At 44.2% G+C, this 21167-nt stretch overlaps 1 protein-coding gene across 1 annotated transcript; it reads left to right on the top strand.

Moving 5' to 3' along the window:
- Positions 1-20979, top strand: RFXANK (regulatory factor X associated ankyrin containing protein). The gene is made up of 9 exons (XM_030218562.1): positions 1-139; positions 3151-3321; positions 10488-10577; positions 13387-13452; positions 14622-14722; positions 15874-15999; positions 17054-17120; positions 18358-18438; positions 18798-20979. The coding sequence occupies exons 2-9, from the start codon at positions 3162-3164 to the stop codon at positions 18848-18850; spliced, it is 744 nt and encodes a 247-aa protein (XP_030074422.1). The 5' UTR covers positions 1-139; positions 3151-3161; the 3' UTR covers positions 18851-20979.
- Positions 20980-21167: the final 188 nt, after the last annotated feature.

Raw genomic sequence — 21167 nt, 5'->3', positions numbered from 1 at the left:
TTCCCTTCGCGGAGGTTCTGCGTGTTGTGTGCTGTCCCCTTCATCAGTCAGGGGCTACTAAATCTCTGGCACATGTGTCAGGGCTCTGATTAAGCCTGGCCGTACTCAGAGTTACCAGGAGACCATCCTCGCTTTCTTGGTGGGTACCTGGCGCACTGCTGGATTGTTCTTGTTAGTTTTGTAATCTGCTACTTTATAAATTGTTTCCTTCTAGTTTAACCTTTTTATGTATTTCTTTAGTAGTATTTGTAAAAACTGTAATACTTGGATTCAGTGACTTGATCAGTGGGTGCTGTTAGGATGGGGCACTTAGTAAAAGGAGCCCTTTAAATTTTGCAACATTCAGAGGGCTAAATGCACCATTGTATTTTCTGTATGTTTTGCCAAATAGTGGCATACTATGACAGTGCATCATCCCCTTCCAAGCTGTCGCCCAGTCTTACTCTCGGTCGTGTAACCCCCCACCCCCCCCAGCCTTCACCTTGGGGTCCTTTTACCAATCTGCGGGAAAAAGGGCCCTGTGCTGGTGGTGGGACCATTTTCTCACCTATCAGGGCCTTTTTTTAACTGCAGTGGGTAAAAAGCCCCCAGACAAACATGGCCGTGTGGTAGGGCGCTCTTACTGCCACCTTTGAGGTGGTGATAAGGGCTCCCATGGTAACCTGGCGGCATTGCCTGATTACTGCCGGGCTACCGCTGTACAAGCCATTTCCGGGGGCTTACCGATGCTTTGTAAAATTGACCCCCATAGTTTCTTTTTCCTTACCTTTCTTCAGCTACAAAAGAAAATGGCAGGATTCCTGCTTCTCCACCATGACTTAGCTCTCCATAAGTTTGAACCACAGGGAGCCGACTTGAGGTGGGGAAGCAGGAATCCTGCTGTAAGAACCACAAGAATTACCAAGCTTCCGAGGGCCAGAAAAAAGCACTTGGTGGGCCGGGTTCTGGCCCTTGGGCCGTAGGTTGCACAAGCCTGCTCTAGATCGAAGCTTTTTGGCCAAATTGTGGTTGGGGTACTGCTGCTATTGCTGAGTCTCCCTGGCTTTGCTTTGTTTCTGCTTCCGCAGCATGATTATAAATAAATGTCAGTCATGACCACGTGGTACAGGGGCGCAAGATGTGATGATATTAAAGCTGTTAATTATTTTTTATTTTTAGGTTCTCAGTGGACCTGCCCCGACAGTGATCCACTTAAGTATTAATGTCTCTCGCGATAAAACTTGAAAAGCTCATGTACTCTGAATACTACTTTTAAGACATTTTGGGGCCCTTTTACTAAACTGTGCTAAGCACTAGCATGTGCTTAACGCAGCAAAAATAGCCTAATGCGAGATGCCCTAAAGTGTTCTACGTAAGTTTTGGCATGTGTGTGTTCTAAGTGTCCGGTTATTATTTTTTGTCGTTTCTTTTGAGGGGGTGGGGAGTGGGTCCTGCATTAATCAGCGCATCTATATTACTGCACACTAACTGATTAGTGCTTGTTAACGTGGGAGCCCTTATTTCCTCCAAAATAGGTGATGGTAAGTGCTTGCACAGTAATTTTTTTTTTTAATGGCTGTGTACAACAGTGCATGACCATCAGTGAAACGTAAAAAAAAGATTTGTACCAGGAAATAATAAGTCATATATTTAAAATACTGATTAAAATATTATATGGTGCTCAGAGTGACTAATGTGCCTTACACCACATGATGTGGATACCAACATAAGCACTTAACTTTAATCCATCATTTCACCGGGTGCCCACACCACCTACCCTCGAGCAGGTAAGAAATCCTTGTTTTATAAGGACAAATGAAACAAATATTCAAAAATGACAAATTTTATTTATTAGGATTTACTTCCTTTTTGAAGGAATTCACTCAAGGCGGTGTACAGTCAGAATAAATCAAACATGAGCAATAGGTAATTACAGCAGTAAGAATATTCAAATAACAATACAAAGTATGACAGTATACTACTTACAATGTCAACACAATATGTAGTAGAACATTTTAATTGACAGTGAAGAGTATAAGCAAAGATGGAACATATAGATAGGTAAGAGAGTAAGAGGAGTTAGAAAATAAGGAGACTAAAGCACACAAGGTCAGACATGGCTAAATATTGTATCAGCTAGGGTAGGAGTGGATAAATTGTCCCTAAAGTCATTCAAAGTGGGCATCACCTGCTTTTTCTCTCTGTGCGACTCTGGCTCTCATGTGCTTCGACACACCGGCACTGACCCCGCTCTGTTTCCCGCCACCGGTACAGCTTCTTCTCCCGAAGACACTGATAACGGCGAAACGTGGCTCCACGTCAAGAACATACTTGGAAGATTTATTATGATGATTGTAGAGGGGATATTCACATAGCACGAGGTTGACACTTTGATGCTTGGACACCAGCAATTCATCGGAACTATTTTGCACCGGAGAATGTTGTTAAACATTTGTTTGGACATTGGATGTTTTCTGGACATAGATTTTGTTATTGGATGTTTAAGTGACAATATTTTGAATGACTTTAGAGACAATTTGTCATTTTTGAAGAAATATTTGTTCCATTTTGTCCTTGTAGATGGATTACAGTTTAGTGCTTATGCTGGAATCCACATCATGTGGTGTAAACCACTTTACTCACTCTTAAGCACCATATAATATTTTAATCATTATTTTAAATATATGATTTAGTATTTACTGGCAAAAAAATTTCTTGTGTGTGTTTGAACACTAACACCTATGTTTACTAAGGTGCACTTTGAGTGCGTTAGCGTTTTTAATGTGCGTAATTGGTTTACACATGTTAAACACTAACATGTCCAAAGAAATGTATAGGCGTGTTAGTGTTTAACGCGCCTTAAATTTAAAGGTGTGTTAGAAACGCTAATGCACCTTAGTAAACATACCCCTATATGTGATGCCAGATTGTTATCTAGAACCCAGTTGTTTTTGGGTCATCAGTGAAACATACCAGAAATGGGCTTAGCACATGGGAAAGGCCTAAGTGCATGCTAAGCCCATTTCTTAAACAGCTTGGCAAAAGGGACTCCTTTGTTGTACTATATTCTACTACTGCATTATTTTTAGAAAACTGAGTGTCCTCTAGGGGATAACCACTGCTAAACTTCCATCGCTGTCTACTGACTGTACTTTTTACCTCTTTAATAAGTAATTGTAAGAATGGAAGACACAGGTTTGAGTATCCTCCAGTCTGACCAGGGTCCCATAGGGGAGCAGGCTGAAGAGCACTATAGTGAAGATGACCAGGATACTGTGATTCTCCACCTGTATCAGGAGGAATTGACCCCGCATGTGGAGCAGGATGTGCCTACTCACAATGGTAAGCCTTGGCTTTATGTTTAAATGATTTTTATTAACTTTTCACTTAACACAACGTACTTATAATGCATAGTGTCCAGGCATTGTAATTCGCTAATACAGTCACTTCTATATCTTTATCAGTGTCTGAACTCTTTTTACAGCTTAATTTTGTAACCCCAACTCCCTCAATTAAACATCACCTCCCCCCCACAAAACAACCATCCATCCCCCCTCCCTTTTCCCCCCCAAGAGGCAGGTCTCATTGTCCTTTTGTAGAGGTCCATTTTGTTTTGACTTATTTACATATTCAATAAATATCCTCGGGCCGCAGGTGTCATAGAGTCTAGAAAGGGGCCCCATCTGCATTGAAATCTCAAATCTCTGGCCAGGGGTTGGCGATTCATTTCTAATCTTTCGAATCTCATAAGCTGTATCATCTCCCCTCGCCAGAATTGGTTTTGGGGTGGTTTCGGGGACAACCAAGCTGTAAGTATAGATTTCTTGGCCACAATGATGGCCCAAGCCGCAAACTCCCGCATGCCCGGGGCCATCTTGCCTTGCATTTGTAGTTTTCCAAACAGCATCTCCGGTCCAGGGCGCCAGTCGAATTGCCAAATGCTTGAGATCCATTGTAACAGTCTATCCCAGAATGCTCGTGTGGTTGGGCATGTCCAGAACATGTGCCCAAGTGTAGCTCCCTCTGCTCCACACTTCGGGCATGCTCCGTCTGGGGATAGCCCCATGTGAAAGGCCCTTCTCGGCGGTATTGGAGCTCGCATCACCATCCGGTATTGGAGCTCCCAATGCCTTGCCATTGAGGTCGTCCGCCTCAACCCTAGGATGTGGTCTTTCAAAGTTGCTGCCGTTATAGTCCCATCCAGTTCTCCACTCCACACCTCTGCTAATTTCCCATAGTCCAGCTCAGGGATTGCATCTTTTATATGTCTATGGTGGAATGTGAGTGGTACTTTCTGTTGTGATCTAATAGTGAATGCTTCTGCCAGTTCCTCTTGGACATCTTCTGTTAGGGAATCCCAGGGCAGGCTAACTATGTAATATTTCAGCTGATAGTAGTAAAACAGATCCGACGGCAGCAGTTGATATTTAGACTGTAGTTCACAAAAGGGTTTGACTTTCCCATCTTCTGTCAGCACCTGTACCAAATACACCAAGCCCTGTTGTTTCCATCTCCGGTAGGCCTTATGTAGCTGTCCTGGCTGAAAGTCTGGGTTCCCACATATAGGTAGGTACGGTGTTGTCCTTGCTGAGAATCGATGCAATCTGCAAACCCACCTCCAGACTGCTCGTTCTGTCGTGAAAATTCCTGTATCCTCAAACTCATTTTGAACTTTTGTCCTTGGTGCATGCAACAAATAGCCAAAGTGCATGTTTTGCAGTGCTGACTGCTCCAATGTGGTGGCTGAGAAAAAGCTAGTGTCTCTCAACCAGTCGTTTATGTGGCGTATGCCACTTGCCACCGTCAGGTATCGTATGTTCTGGAGTCCCAGGCCACCATATTCCACTGGAGTTTGTAAAATCGACAGGGGTATTCGGGGCTTTTTTCCCCGCCAGAGAAATCTACTAATGGCCCTATTTAATGTTTTTTCATCTTTAAGGGAAAGGTATAGTGGCAATACCTGAAATGCATAAAGCCATCTTGGCACTATCATCATATTTATTATGGCAATACGCCCTATTAAGGAAAGTGGGTATGCCTGCCAAAGCTGTAACCTAGCACATGAGTCTCCCATCAGTCTAGTAACATTCAATGCATATAGTTGTGATAAATCCTTCGGTACCCGGACCCCAAGATATCTAAATTCTTCCTCCGCCCAGGTCATCTTAAGGGTTCCTTGCCATTTGGCCCCTTCCCCTTGCACCATCATAGCTGTTGATTTTGTGAAGTTTAAAGTGAAACCCGAGAACTTACTGTACTTGTCGAGTATTGTTAGCAGACTCGGGAGGGAGCTATTCGGGTTCGTGATTAAGATCAACAGGTCGTCCGCAAATGCCAGCGCTCTTATATTGTGAGTTCCCAACCTAACCCGTTGTATCCCCTCCTCCGATTTTATTGCTCTAAGTAAGGGCTCTAAGGACAATATAAATAACAAGGGCGAAAGGGGGTATCCCTGGCGCGTCCCTCTACAAATCTCAAAATTTTCGCTTCTCACCCCATTGATAAGGATCTCAGCTGTTGGCTCTGTGTAGAGGGCTCTTATGGCATTGTAAAACCACCCTTGAAATCCCATATGTTGCAGTGTGCCAAACATAAACTCCCAATCTACTTTATCGAAAGCTTTTTTGGCATCGAGGCTTAGGAGTAATGTTGTAACACTTTCTGCCTTGCTCCGAGCCATTGCTATTAATAGTTTGCGGACATTCCCTCCTGCCTCCCTCTGTCTCACGAACTCCGTCTGTTCTCCTATCAGCCTGGGCAATATGTTTGATAGTCTGTTTGCTAATATTTTCGCTAAAATTTTGTTGTCTACATTTAATAATGAAATGGGCCAATATGCTTCCGCCTGGTCCTCTGGTTTACCCGGCTTCGGCAGTAAGGTGATGAGTGCCGTATTTGCGTAACGGGGGAAACTCTTAGTCTGAACTACACTGTCAAAATAGGCTCCCAAAGTTCCCAAGAAGGACTCTGGCAACAACTTATAGAACTCTCCCGAAAACCCATCCGGGCCCGGCGCTGAATGCAGCGCCAGCCCCCGGACCACCCCCTGAAGCTCTTTCCCCTGGATGGGTTCATTCAACAGTTGTATCTCTTGGTCTGTCAGGTGCATGGTGCCCACCCCCCGCAGATAGGCGTTTAACGATGCCTCTCTGGGCCCTTGCTGTTTTTGATATAGTTGAGAGTAGTATTGAGCAAATATCTGCTTAATCTCTTCACTTTTGGTCTTTATCTTCCCTTGCTTATCTTTCACCGCTGTAATCACCTTATGAGGTTTCCAATTCGATACCAACTTCGCCAACATTGAGCCCATTTTATTGCCGTACCTATACAGCTTGTATTTGTGATAAAACATCACTCTGGTGGCTTTCTCATGTATGTGGGAATTGAGAGCTACTTGTGTCGTTTTTAGCCGTTCCCAGGTCTTTTTATTTGGGTTGCCCGCATATTGCCGTTTGGCTCTCTGGAATTGCTTTTCTAGTTGTATAATGGCTCTAGCTATCTTTTTATTTCGTGCTGCCACATATGCTATCACATCGCCTCTTAAAACTGCTTTTGCGGTCATCCAGTAGAGGTTAGGGCTGTCTGCATGTTGCACATTAGATACTACATAGGCTTCCCATTTTTGATTAAGGTATTGTGAGAAATCCTTATCCTTGTATAGGTACCCCGGGAACCTCCATCCCCTGCCCGCTTGGTAGTAACTAGGGGCCTCCACATCCACCCATATTGGGCTATGGTCGGATATCTCTTCTGGGCCTATCTCTGCTCGTACAATTTCTGGGAATACCTCTCTGCTAACCAGGATGTAGTCAATCCTCGAAAGGGTCCCATGGGCCCTGGACACATGGGTAAAGTCCCTCTCGCCTGGGTGTAGTGTACGCCATGCATCTAGAACTCCCAGGGTGCGCATAAACGTACGTAGGGCCTGCGCTCGTTGGCCACCACTCTGTTCTCCATTCGGTCTTGAGCAATCTTGTGCTGGGTCTGCCACCAAGTTAGTCACCCATTATTATTAGTGGGTATTTCAATACTGCACATTGCCGTACAAGGGATTGATAAAAGCTCGGATCATATACATTGGGTCCGTATAAGCCTAATAACGCCATTTGTCTCCCCTGCAGCCATAGCCGCACCAGCACATATCATCCTTGTGGGTCCTTGGAGAGTAGCTCGGCCTTAGCGGCCACCCCCCGTCCTATCAATATCGCTACACCTCTTCTCCGCCCATTTGCTGATGCTGAGAAGACCTCTCCCACCCATGACCTTTTTAGTTTTTCATGCTCCAGCTCGGAAAGGTGGGTCTCTTGTATGCATGCTATATCCGTCCCTTGGCGGCGTAAAGCCGACAAAATGTTTGCCCGTTTTATAGGTGATGTGATTCCTCCCACATTCCATGAAGTGAAACGAATTTTTTTAATTTGTGTCATATGTAGCTAAGTACAAGTTCCAACAATGGTCCCCATCATTTAAACCTTCCCTCGGGAGCCCAGCCTCCCCCCAAGTATCGCCACCCGCGGGCGCCTCAATGGTTTCTAAACTTCCATCACATTGCCTTGAGTGGTGCAAGGTTACTTCTGTCCCTCTGTCCTCCCCCTTTTTGGTGTTTCTTTTCCGACTATCCTCCCTGCCTCTTTCCACCCCACCCCTCCCCCATCTTCATCCCTAACCCTTCCGTTTCCTTTATTCTCCCTTCTAATCTAAACCGCCCCTCTCACTTCGCGATGCTACTCGCAAAATGTCCGCTCCCTTTAGAGGCAAGAGGCTCCCGCCCCCGTGCCCGTCTGGTAACATTTTTGTCTAGCCGATAATGCTTTTAAACAGGTAACATTTAACATGGCAGTGAAACATTCATCAAACATATAACCATCAGCTTTCAACTTCATACCCCTTGTCTGTTAAAAAGGATTTCACCTCAGCCACTGTTGTAAAATGGTGCCATTTCTCCTGGTGCAGAATTTTCAAGCGGGCCGGATACATTAGAGCAAATTTTATGTCCTTTTTGATTAGCCAGGTACACACTGGGTGAAAGCCTCTTCGCTGCTCCTGAACAGATTTTGAGTAATCCTGGAAAATTAAGATTTTATGTCCATCGTATCTGAGCTCTTCTCTCTTTAAGCGAAAGCCCCTCATGATCTCCACTTTGTGTCTGAAATTGTGGATTTTTGCTACTATTACTCTGGGGCGATTTTTGGCTTCCTCTTTCCGACCCACGCGGTGTGCTCTCTCAATTACCAGCGGGTTCCCGGAGTCTGTTAGCGCTAGTTCTTTTGCCAACCACGCCTCCAGCCATGTTTCCAAGTTTTGTTCCGGTATTCTCTCTGGGATACCCACTATTCGAATATTACTCCTTCTGGAGCGATTCTCCAGGTCCTCCAGTTTCATAGCTTGTGCTGCCATTTGTTTTTTAAGGCTCACTATATCGGGGGCCTGCGAACGGACATCATCCTCAAGTGCTGTTACTCTCGTCTCCAGGTTCCCCCGTCCGGATTCCCAGTCCATCGAGGCCGGTTTTAATTTCCTCCACTTGCTGTGAAAGCGCGCTCCAGCCCGGGTCCAGCGCTTTTATCACTGCCGCAGTTAACTGCTCCAACTGAGCGTCAGTGAAGGTCGGGGCCGGCATCGTGATGTTATCCGCCATTTTAGATTCGCCGCCTCCTACCTTGCTCTTCTCTTTCCGCGTTGATTTCTGTGCCATCCCAGGTGAGGTTTTCTGCAAGAAGTTTTCCATAAATTGTTCACCGCACGTTAGTGATTTAGTCGGTTTTGACTTTGCAACTACGATTTAATTTTCGCGCTCAGGGGCGGGAAACCTCAGAGCCGAGCTCAGCTGCTGCCGCTCCGCTCACCGCATCACCGGAAGTCCCAAGCCTTGGCTTTATAAAGCATGAGTTGCAGACAAATGCACCCTTCAATATTTCAAAAACGCAGGCAAAGAAGTAATGGTATTATCAGCTAAAATACCGTATTTTTCAGACTATAAGACGCACTTTTTTCCCCAAAAATTTGGGAGGAAAATGGGGGGTGCGTCTTATAGTCCGAAGGTAGCGAGTTCAGGATTGCCCTCCCCTACTTACGTGATGCGATGTTCCCTGGTGGTCTAGTGACGTCGGGGCAGGAAAGAGGCCCTCTTTCCTGCCCAGCGCGCTGCTCTCCGTCCTCCTGACTGGTTCCTGACGGTGTCAGCGAAATTCTCGGCGGCCATTTTGAATCTCGCCTAGACCGTCAGGAACCAGTCAGGAGGACGGAGAGCAGCGCGCTGGGCAGGAAAGAGGGGGCTCTTTCCTGCCCCGACGTCACTAGACCACCAGGGAACATCGCGTCACGTAAGTAGGGGAGGGCGATCCTGAACTCGGACAAGACGCACCGGAGCACTTAGGTTTTAGAGGAGGGAAAAAGGAAAAAATTTTTTTCCTATTTCCCTCCTCTAAAACCTAGGTGCGTCTTATGGTCCGAAAAATACGGTAGTTCCTATAAAGTCATTGGTATTTTTTACACTTAAAATCTTTTACTCCTTTTTTACCTGCTTGGCTGACATCATGCTTGCTAATGTCTTAGTGTGATATAATGGCCAGTATATTTTTCTTTAATGGGCATCAGAGATGCAATATAACATAATGAAAGGAAAGAAATTTTATGCCAGTCTTGGATTTCTGAGAACAACCCGTCCTGATATTTGCAGCACTGATTTATTTATTTATTTGTTGCATTTGTATCCCACATTTTCCCACCTATTTGTAGGCTCAATGTGGCTTACATTGTTCCTTAATGGCGATCGCCATTTCCGGAATGAGAAATACAAGGAGGTACTGCATTAAAGTTCATAAGTGACAGAGTAGATTAAGCAGTCAAGTATAGAGAGTTTTGTCCAGTTCTGGTGTTTAGGATGGATCATTGTGGTATGCCTTATTGAACAGGTTGGTTTTTAGTGATTTTTGGAAGTTAGTTAGGTCGTGCATTGTTTTTATGACGTTTGGTAGTGCATTCCATAGTTGGGTGCTTATGTAGGAGAAGCTGGATGCATATGTTAATTTATATTTTAGTCCTTTGCAGCTGGGGTAGTGGAGATTCAGGAATGTGCGTGCTGACCTTTTTGTGTTCCTGGTTGGTAAGTCTATGAGGTCTGACATGTAGGCCGGGGTCTCGCCATGAATGATTTTATAAACCAGTGTGCAAATTTTGAACATAATACGTTCTTCATTTCACATAGAAGCTTCAGGGGCTGCAAATCCTGTAGTGCGTTGGAAGGTAAAGTAAAAAAAGCAGGAGCGGCCAAAGATCTTCATTCTGGGAAGTAAGAGGGCAGCTCCACAGCTTTCATTGTGCTTCCAAAATATATGTTTTGCCTGTAGTAGTAATTTTGCTGCATCAAATACATGTAGAAGAAACCAGATCCTGGTAAAATCTTCCTCTTGAGTTGTATCTTATTACAGTCAGCGGCAGCAAAACGTCTGGTTGTAAAACCAAGTTTACTGACAAAGTTGACTTGAATGGTGATGGTTCTGTTTTAGATAAAGTTGGCAGTTCATTAAAGCACTCCACTACCTTGACCAACAGGCAGCGGAAGAATGAGATCTCTGTCCTTCCGGCTACTGCTGATTGTGAGTAACTTTGAGCTATCTGATCAAGCACATTTTGGGTGGGGAGAGTGGATGAGGAAGGGGCTCAAGAGACGTGGTCTGGAGATAAACAGGGAAAAATAAAATGCCCTACTGCTGCCCCAGATTGGGTTATTTTTTTCTTTTTTTGATTGCACATTTACACACTTTTTGAGGCTGCTTTTAACTCCTAAGTTTATCAATTTGATATACCACCTCATTTTGAAGCACGAATTGAGATGGTGATTGCACTGTCCCTGATGGGCTCACAATCTAAATATATTGTACCTGGGGCAGTGGAGGGTTAAGTGACTTGCCCAGGGTCAAATAGAGCTGCAGAGGGAATTGAACCTGGTTCCACAACCCGCTGCACTAACCATTAGGCCACTCCTTCACTCCTGTTCGGTACCCATGTCTGTTTTAATCATTCCCACACTAAATAACTCCCTAATTCCTTATTTGCCCTGTTTTTCTGTCCAGCAGGGACTGTCTCATGTGTTTTGTATAATGCACTGTGACGTGTAGTAGTAATTGTCAGGGGGACTGGAACTTGAAGAAAACAGTCATAAAACAGCAAGTATTTCTTGAGGTTTAATCTGACAATATCTTTTGTTTCTGGGACAGAATTGCTCCCTTGGTCCTCCTCAGTGGAATAAGGTCTCTGTCTATTCAAATGTTTCTTTAGCTATGAGGGAAGCCTGGCACATGGACACATGTTTATGTTTATCTGGAAAGTTTGCTATACTGTCTTCTCTGACAAACAGGTCAAGGTGGTTTACAATAGAAACTAAAAGAATAAAAAGAAACTGGAACATCATAAAAATATAGGAAATAATTCATACTGTCAAGGTAAACAATGCATGCAACCCATAAAGCTCACAGTATCTCTTAATGCTTCCAAGAGAACAGAATTACACTGGTAAATGCAGGAACACTTTTTTTTTTTTTTTTTTTTGAGAGAAAAAAAATCCTAGATTCATTGCCCCAGTTCTTCAGTAGCTCTTCTACTACTGATACAGCTGCTTATTTTTCTAATGCCACTACACGTACACAGTACTGTACACAAACACGTGAGACACAATTCCTGCTCGACAGAGCTTACAGTCTATTCACAACAGACAAACAGGACAAATAAGGGATTAGGAAGTTGTCATTAGAGGAATGAATAAAACATGCCAATAAGGGGTTAAGATTAAAAGCAGCCTCAAAAAGGTGGGCTTTTAACCTGGATTTGAACAGAGGGGGAGCATGGCCTACTAACTCAGGAAATATATTCCAAACACAAGGTGCAGAGAGAAGGAAGGAACGGAGCCTGGAATTAGTGGTGGAGGAGAAGGGTAGAGATAAGTGCCTTACCTGAGGAGCAGAGTTCCCAAGGAAATATATAGGCGCGTTAGTCCAAATGCAACATTGTGCCGTTTTTGGACGTTTTTCTGTTTTGAAAATGAGCCTATGAGGCATATTTTCAAAGCACTTAGCCTTCCAAAGAAACCTATGGAATTTTGGAAGGCTAAGTGCTTTGAGAATATGCCTCTGTGTGCTTTGAAAATGAACCTCTTGGTTTTATTTCAAGTTGTGAACAATTAGATGCTTAATTCTCCATAAAGTCATAAAGCCAGCAATACCAAAGCAGAGGTATTCACTTCTAGTCCCTGAGATGCTCTGGTGGCTTTGGGTTTTCAGGGTATCCCTAATATAGATTAGCATACAGTGGAGGTAGATCTACATGTCTGCTATCTCATGCATATTCATTAAGAATACCCTGAGAACCCAAACTGTTTGCAGCTTTCGAGGGCCATCAGTAAAACCTCTGTACTAAAGGGGTTTTTCTGTTTAGTGTGTAGTACATAGGTTCCTCTAATGTCAGTGTTATAGTATCTGAGCGCCAGTGCCCTCGTGACTGTTTACAGGTCTGATTCTTTTTTTTTATTAAGGCCAATTTTTAGAAAGTTAAATGGGACTTTACATTGTATAACAATTGGCTGCTCGGTTTCGGTACAAACCGAAGCTGAAAATGAAACTGGCCCCGCCCTTTAACAGCCTGCCTCCCATCCTTTGTTGGATTTGTTGGTGGCTGGTGGGGGGCAGGAGCTCCTTACCCACACCTACTCCTGCCTTAAAATGGCTTCCCTGGACTTTTAGCAGCAATCTTGTGAGACTGCTGCTGGAAGCCATTTTGAGGCAGGTCCGAGTGGGGATCGCTCCTGCCCTCACTAGCCACCGAGTCTGAGCCGATAGGCTCAGGAGGAGGGGTTGTTGGGAGGGGGGCTACTGCCAGCGAGTGGGTCTGGGAGAGGCTGTTTTTAGTTGAGGAAGGAGGGAGTGGAGGCTGCGCAGCATAATTTCGGTTACAGCCAAAAATGAAGCAAGGCTGAACACTGATTTCAGGCCAGTTTTAACACTGAAACTGAAATTTGGTCAGCCTGTACTGGAGATACACAGAATAAAAATTGGATGCCTTCATCTTAGGCAAATATAAATGGTTTTAATGACTTTATTTCTACAAACATTATTTTTATAACTGGTTTTTATTTTGTAACTTGGAAATTGCTATTTAGTCAGAAACAGGGAAAAATAAAATGTATTTACTCTCTTTACCACTAATTTTTTTCCCTTAGAAATAGAAAAAAAACCCCAGTCTCCTGGCAAAGTTCTGAAGATGAGTGAAAAAAAAAAGGCAACATAGTTTAAATAATAATAAATCTCTTCCTTAGGGAGCCAGTTTCAACAAAGTAAACAAAAATAGGAAACATAACAAAAACAGAAAGGTAACAATGTATCTGAAATATGTTTTTCTCCTTTTCCATTGTAGCTCTATCCATTCATCAGCTGGCAGCACAGGGCGAGCTAACTTTGTTAGAAAGTCACCTGCAAAAAGGTTGGTTGAATTTTACTCCTCTCCTCTGTGCTGGGGAAGAGTGCTCCCAGAAGCCCCTAGTTATTTTAGGATAAACGCCACCCAGTAGAGTTGAGCTGTTGAAAGGATTCCTGTTAAGAAATAAGTCAAAACCAATTTTAGAGAACTGCAATGCATTGGTCTAGGGTAGCATGCAATTGGGGCCTCTTTTATCACGCCATGCTAGCAGTTCTCACGCGGCAATGCTGGCTTGAGCCCATTGAATGGGCTTTGTTGGCATTACTGCACCAGGAGCTGCTATTGCGGATTGATAAGAGGCCCTTGGAATTTTAGATTTAATTTCTTTCCAAATATGAGTTCAGGATGAGTTTTACACTTGGGTACAGCAGGTATTTATTGTTGTAAAAAAACTTGTATTCCGCATTATCTAATAAAATTCTAAGCAGATTACAACTTCAACATACATAATTCAATAATAAATACAACAAACGCAACAAAGAAATGAAATAAAAATAAACTGCTTAGAGCTTACTAGGTTATAACTAAGGCAGTTGAGGGTGAAGTGACTTGTCCAAGGTCTCAAGGAGTAAATGAGGTTTAAATCCTGGCTTCCCTGGTTCTCAGCCTGCTGCTCCAACTACTAATCTACAATGTCACCCTAAGTTGGCAGTGCTAAACTTCCAACAGTCTTGGCATTCACTGGCCTAGTAATTTCAGGTGTTTGGCAGAATGAGCCCCCTGAATTTTGAGAGGTTCTCTAAATTACTAGTTTTATATGCATTCTGTGATGGCTGAAGAGGTATGATCTTGGGGGGGGGGGGGGGGACAAGAACTGTATCACAGAGTTTGTCTAGTAGTGCTATAGAAATGATTAGTAGTAGAGTTGGGTAGGGAGTAGCATGTCGTAAAACTTTCTGGTGTTGCCCTTCTCACTTAACAGCGTCATCAACCTTTGAGTGTGCTAGGCTTCTCATTTCTGCTCTAGAAATGGCTTGGGCCTTGGTACCCTTCTCCAAGTCTGGCTTGCCATAACATGCCAGTTTCCCAGGTCTCCATCCACATGTACGCAGAGACCAATGCAGATATCCTGACAACCATCTTTGGTTGATGGCCCAGAGGAGTGGGTTAGGAAATCCTGATGTTCACTGCATTTGAAGCAAAAATGTCTCGTGTGATCATTTTCTTTTCAGATAACAGCCTAATTGATGCAGCTGACGAGCGAGGGTTCACGTGTCTCATGTGGGCGGCTGCATTTGGAGAAACTGAAACAGTCCGTGCTTTACTGGCATTGGTAAGGTGGCAGAAGTCGCGTGGAAGACTTGCTGAGGTAGCACATAAGGATGCCGAGATACTTGCAATAGTGAGAGTCAGAGGATATATGATCCCCAGGGATAGGTTCAAGGTGCTGGGTTTTAGCTAGAGAAAGAAAAGATGGAGGCCGACTTCTTAAAAACAAGGTTGCAATGTGGACGGTGAGTATCTTTATGAGATTAAGGGAAAGGAAAGGGAAATGGGACTTGATATACTGCCTTTCTGAGGTTTTTGCAACTACATTCAAAGCGGTTTACATGTATTCAGGTACTTATTTTGTACCAGGGGCAATGGAGGGTTACGTGACTTGCCCAGAGTCACAAGGAGCTGCAGTGGGAATCAAACTCAGTTCCCCAGGATCAAAGTCCACTGCACTAACCACTAGGCTACTCCTCAAGTAAGGATGAGTTTAAAATACAGGAGAGGAAATTTCAGTTAGATACTGGGTGTAGAACAAGTAGGTTAAAAGCAGTGCAGTACTGGAACAATTTACCTTTCAGGTGGTGAAATTTCCATCACTGGGAAAGGCCAGGGCTGGACACACACCTGTCTGAGATGGGTAAGATCTATATCTATCTATCTATAGATAGATAGATATAGATCTTACCCATCTCAGACAGGTGTGTGTCATATATACACACACACACACTAGTGGAACCATGCCCATTTCCTCAACAATGAAAAGGGCCCTAGGAAGGCTGTCATGTAAGTTTTTTTTTTTTTTTTCTCTTTCCCCTGCCCTCCCCTCCATGTCCAGCGATTCTCTCCTCCCCGCAATTTGTACCTGAATGTTGGCTGGCTGGCGCTGGCTTCCATTCCATTCGTAACATCTCCTGACGTCAGCCAGCCTCCAGCGTTCCATTCCCTCTCACTGTTCCGACCTCTGACGTCATTACATCTTGACGCAAGGGCGGGACAGTGAGGGGGAATGGAACACTGGAGGCTGGCTGACGTCAGGAGATGTTATGAACCCAGGCAGCCAGACATGGAACGTTGGAGGTGCAAATTATTATATAGGATATGGGGAGCAGATGACCTTGTTCTGTTATTCTCTGAGATCTATGCTTATAGGAATCCCTCTAATGTTTGGGATTCAGAAAGTAATAGTTTTCTTTTCCTTTTTATTTTAAGGGCGCTAACCCTCACATCCTGGCAAAGGAGCGAGAGAGTGCACTGTCCCTGGCCAGTATGGGTGGATACACAGACATAGTCCTCATGCTGTTGGAAAAACACGTGGACATCGACATCTATGACTGGGTAAAATGAACAGAGCTAGAGGATGAGGATGCGGAGACACTGAAAAAGCACTTTCTGAGGTGGGAGGATTGGGATCAAAGCTAGGGCTTCTTTTGGGACAGAAATGGATGTTTCTCTTGGCTATCTACTAAACAAACACCACAGGGATATTATGGACAAGGCAATTAGCTGGGGGTTGTCCTGTACCCTTGCGAGGGGAAGGGAAAAGCTGAATGGTCACACATCTTTCTCTAGGGGAGGAAAGACTGCGTTCACTTCATGCTGTTTACATGGTTTTCCTGACAGAGCTGACTACAGGCTAATGATATGGCCCACGTTCCATATTGCTCAAATCACCAAAGTGGAGGAACAAGAAACACTATAAATGTAGTAAGACAGTCAAAGGAGTAGTGTAGACAAATGACACGTCCAACAAATTTGAGGGAGTCGAAGAATGTCAAACAAGGGATTTATTCATCAACAAACACTAATCGATCCACACGGGGCCGTGTTTTAGTGCTGTGAAGCGCCTGGCTAAGGAGTCTGTAAAGGTTGATGCGATAGTGCACAACCCTGTGACGGTTTCACATTTGGCTTTGAGACACACCAGGTTTTTTATTCAGTGTGTCTGCACCTTATTTTTTAACAACCACATTAACCTTTACAGATTCCTGAGGCAGGCGCTTCTCAGCGTCAAAACACAGCCCTGTCTCGAGTTGATTAATGTTGACATCTTCGCTTCCCTCAAATTTGTTGGCAGTGTCATTTGTCTACACTACTCCTTTGACTGTCTCCATGTTCCATATTACCATAATGATTCCGTTTTTGTTATACTCTTTAGAATAAGAAATTTATAGGCTTCCCCCTTGCCTGGTTGGTCAGTGACCCTATCTGCTCCCTACCCCCTCACCTGTTCTACACCAGCTCTTCTGAGGCGGTGGGTGCACCAGCAAAACCTGCATGAGCTGCAGGAGAAGTGGAAAGGGGCTGCCCAGAGATTGAGCAGGGTCTGTGGAGGCAAAGTGGATGGTAAAGGTGCTGCAGCTATTGTGACTGTGTGACTCTTCTGTTTCAGAATGGGGGAACACCTTTGCTGTATGCAGTGCGGGCCAATCATGTGAAATGCGTGGAGGCTTTACTAGGTAAACAAAATCTTTGGGGGCTTGGGTTAGGAGAGGAGTCCAACTCCAACTTGACCTCTTAATTGTTGTAGCAAGCAATTGAAAATTCCCCAAGGGTTGCAGTCTAAAACTTAACCAGTACTCAAGTCAGATATATCAGCCCAAAAGGAGGCGAGGATTCTTCATTGCCCCTTAAAGAACAGGTAGGTCTTGCAGGACTGGTTTGAGAATCATTCTGCTTGACTCTTCAGTGCCCTCTACTCGCAGCAGCTTTTCACCCTTTCTCTTGGCTGATGTCCAAACCCATCACCTCCAAGATGCTCACAGTTCTGCTACCACCGTGACATGTGCAATTTTTAATATAACAGGCATGTGCCTTGTAGCGCTATAGAAATGCTAAATAGTAGTAGTAGTAGATTTGAAACAGAAATAAAAGCAAAGCAGCTGTAAGAGGTTATTTGCATCCAGATTAACCTTTTACTGTTCCTAGCACATTCTGGCAATTATACAACAGAAGCAAAAAAAAAAAAAAAAGAGGGAGGGGCACCTGGGTGGGAAGTAAGAAATCTAACCACAAAGGACCCAGGCTCATCATTGCCATGTATAAATGGCCAAAGCCTGTTTTCTTCATGTCTGAACTCCAGGACTAAAGCTCTCAGGAATCAATTTCTGCTTGAATGAGGACTTGAGCACACTACCGACTGGGCAAGGTACCATTAAGATTGGGGGATAGACTGAAGGGAGGGGAAGGAGGGTTAGGGATGGGGGGAAAGGGGGGAGGGAACAGTGAGGGAGGAAAGGGGGAGGGATAGATCAGTGGAATGAGGTGCTGGAAGGGGGGGAAGGGGGTTGATAAGGCAACAATTTTTGATGACAAGGTGTACCAGTTTGAGTTTATGTTCTTAACCTGTTGTGAAGGTGCTGAGCAATTTGAATAGTCATTAACAGAAGGTTGAAATGTATATACAAATTCTTCTCATAGTGGGTAGGGGTGGGGGGGAAGCAAATAGTAAAAGTCTGATGACTGTCGATACTGTTATATCTTTATTATGTATGTTTTGTTAGTGGAATCTATGTTTATTCATTGCTGGATATGTTTATATTGATTTGTCATCAATAAAAATTGTTGAAACATAAGATTGGGGGATAGGTCATATAAGCACTGTGTTCCTTGGCAGGGGTCCTGCAACTGTTAGTGTCTGTTTTTTGCTCTTTGTTCTCCATCTCTGCAGCTTATAATGATTGTGTTTCCTTTCAGCTCAGGGTGCGGATTTAACCACAGAAGCGGATTCTGGTTACACACCAATGGACCTTGCTGTGGCACTGGGGCACAGAAAGGGTAACTGAATGACTGTTTCTGCCGTCCTTCACTGTAACCACTTTAATTTAGGTGTTTGGTTGCTCCCAGTTTTAGAGCTAAAGAGTAGGGGAGGTAAAATAATAATAATTCTTTCCATGAATGAAGCATTGGCCCTTCTCATACCACTAACTCCTGATTTTAGTTATTCAGAAAGTGAGCATAAATTAGGATGTGGGATGCTTTTCTCAAATGCTGTCACAATGAGATGCTCTTATCTTCACTGTTATCAGTGATTTTTGGCAGAACACTTTTGATGATATTAGCTGTCTTAAGAAAATTGTTCTGTTCACTGTGCCAGATTTTTTTCTCATTTTCAATTTTCTTTCCTTGATGTGCAGTCCAACAGGTTATCGAAAACCACATTCTCAAGTTATTCCAAAACAAGGTATGAAAACCAAAGACTTTGCCCTGGTAAAGAGGAACATTATGGGTGCAACAGGGCCTGCTCCTCGCTGGTCATTGACATTTGACAAGTTCAGTAGCTAGGGCTGGACTTTGTACGAGCCAAACACAGCTTGCTGTTTTGCTTCATTCCTGTGAAACTGTGGAAAGGACTGCAGAACAGACTGCCTCATATCATATTTCCACTGAGAATTTGAAAGCAAGCGCCTTAGCCCAAATGGCTGCATTGTTGCCCTCATGCCTTTCACTTGCTGCTTCGTGCTGCCATGATCACTCTCTCGTTCGTGTGGTCTTGGATGCTGGGATGACCAGTTGCTGGTTTTAGAGCTGCAAGGCTGGAACCGGTTAGACTTTGTAAAGAGTTGGTGAATGCCTAATATTCAAGTTTTAACAAGGTGGGTGTAAGAATTTGGAGTACAAATGGTGGTTAGCCAGTGTCTCTCTCTTAGCCTGGCAACATGTCATAGTTTTGCTTTGGAAAGTCCTTTTTTTTTTTTTGAAAACTCGTGAGGTGAAAGGATGACGTGCCTAACTTGAAAGAATTCTGGGAAATACTGTTCGCTCTTTTGCTTTATCATACATGTGAAGCAGAAACAGATGATCCAATGGAAGCCAGAAGTACTGTTTTTTTTTCTAAGGGGAGAGGGAAGGACCGGACAAAATGTACCATATTGTGCATTCTGATGCCAGGATCACTGGGACAGGAGCTCCACTCTGGTACAGGCATTGGTGGGCTTTCTGCCTTTAACCAGTATAACCCCTGAACCCTTTTGGACGAAGCCTGCACAATACTATGCTGCGAGATGTTACAAACCAAAAGCAAGGCGCAGTGCCCCCTCAGGTGCACGGAGCCGCCTGTAACATGGCGCCGTGCCCCGACGGGCATGCGCACCGGTGCGAGCGAGGCGTGGCGGGCATGTTCCCATCCGCCCAAGGGCACCCCGCTGGTAAGGGTGGCGAGCTAGAAGGGGTTTAAAAGCCCCTGGGTGGAGCCTGGACGACCTCTTCAGGCATCCGGGCACCAGCATGCACTCAGCTCCCCCCAGTTTAGTGTGAATTGTACCTGTATATATCTTGTCGCAGCTTTGGCGGGGTACCCAAGCATGATGGTATAAGCTAGGCAGCTGGCATAGCTGCGCTTACGGTTGAGCTCCCTTGCTGTACGGCGGGGAGCTCTGTTTACGATTGGTCAGTCTTGCTAAGGAAGGCGGTCTGGGTTGGATAATGAGCCAGAGGCTGGATCGGCTTGGGTATACCTAGGGTTAAGATGTTTTGTATATAAATAAAGCTGCGGCCGAGTCGTGCCATGTTAAGAAAATACCATGTGTCGTGTATTATTGTATTATCATTGTAAATATCAGAAAACCTTTAGGCCCGAGGGATCTCGGCTGCCTATGAGCTAGTGCACACCTGGGGAATCTTTCAGGAAATGGAAAGCTGAGCTGTCTGTATTGTTTAGCACAGGTATAGGGACTGTTTGAGGAAGCAATGCCTTGAGTTAGGACTTTGCTTGGTATCTGCATATGAGCAAATCTGCATAACTTAGCATGGGGAGGGAACCTGCTCATCTTGTCTTCCCCCCCCCCCCCCCCCCCCCCCCAAGTTCCAGAAACCCTAGAGCTATTAACATTTTTTACTTTTAAAGTTTAACTCCCACGGAGAACTTGGTTATAGCTTCTCCATGTGTGGGATGTAAATGGAGGAGACATTTAAGTCCTCCTCTGCAGGGCAAGGAGAGTCTGCCTCATTTCTCACATTTTGCTAGTGAGTTTCAAGCATGTAAGCAGTGTATAAAGTGTTTCCCCAGGGTTTGTAGGCTCCTGGGATCTCCTGAAGAGAGTGCTGTGGTAATGCATGAATCCCTTCCATCTGCCCACTTTGTATAGAGCTCTCTGTTGATGTGCTAAGCTATTGCTGGTTTCCATTCCTACAGAACCAACTTTGAGCACAGCTGTTCTCCTTTGCATTTGTGCACCAGCTTCCTGTTTGCTTCTAAACTCAGAAAAAATAATTCAGCTTTGTTGTCCTCGGTTAGGTTCCCTCTGCAGTACGTAAGCCCTAAGAAAGAAAAAAACATGCCTAGGTGAAAAAACAACCAATTTCAACGCAGAAAAAAAAGCAAAAACTGACTTATTACACACCTGTATGTCGGTGATGGATGATCTTAAAACGTGCCAATTCAGTCAGAATTCTGATTCCTGACTTTTAAAACCTCAACAATAAATGTTGAATGTATATTGTTGTGAACATTTTCACTATCTTTTTACCTCCTGAAGCTTTACAGTCTTGGGCAATGTAAAATTTTA

This window comes from Microcaecilia unicolor, chromosome 11 (assembly GCF_901765095.1).
Source record: "Microcaecilia unicolor chromosome 11, aMicUni1.1, whole genome shotgun sequence".
NCBI classification, from domain to species: Eukaryota; Metazoa; Chordata; class Amphibia; order Gymnophiona; family Siphonopidae; genus Microcaecilia; species Microcaecilia unicolor.
This window is presented reverse-complemented; position numbering and strand designations above follow the sequence as displayed.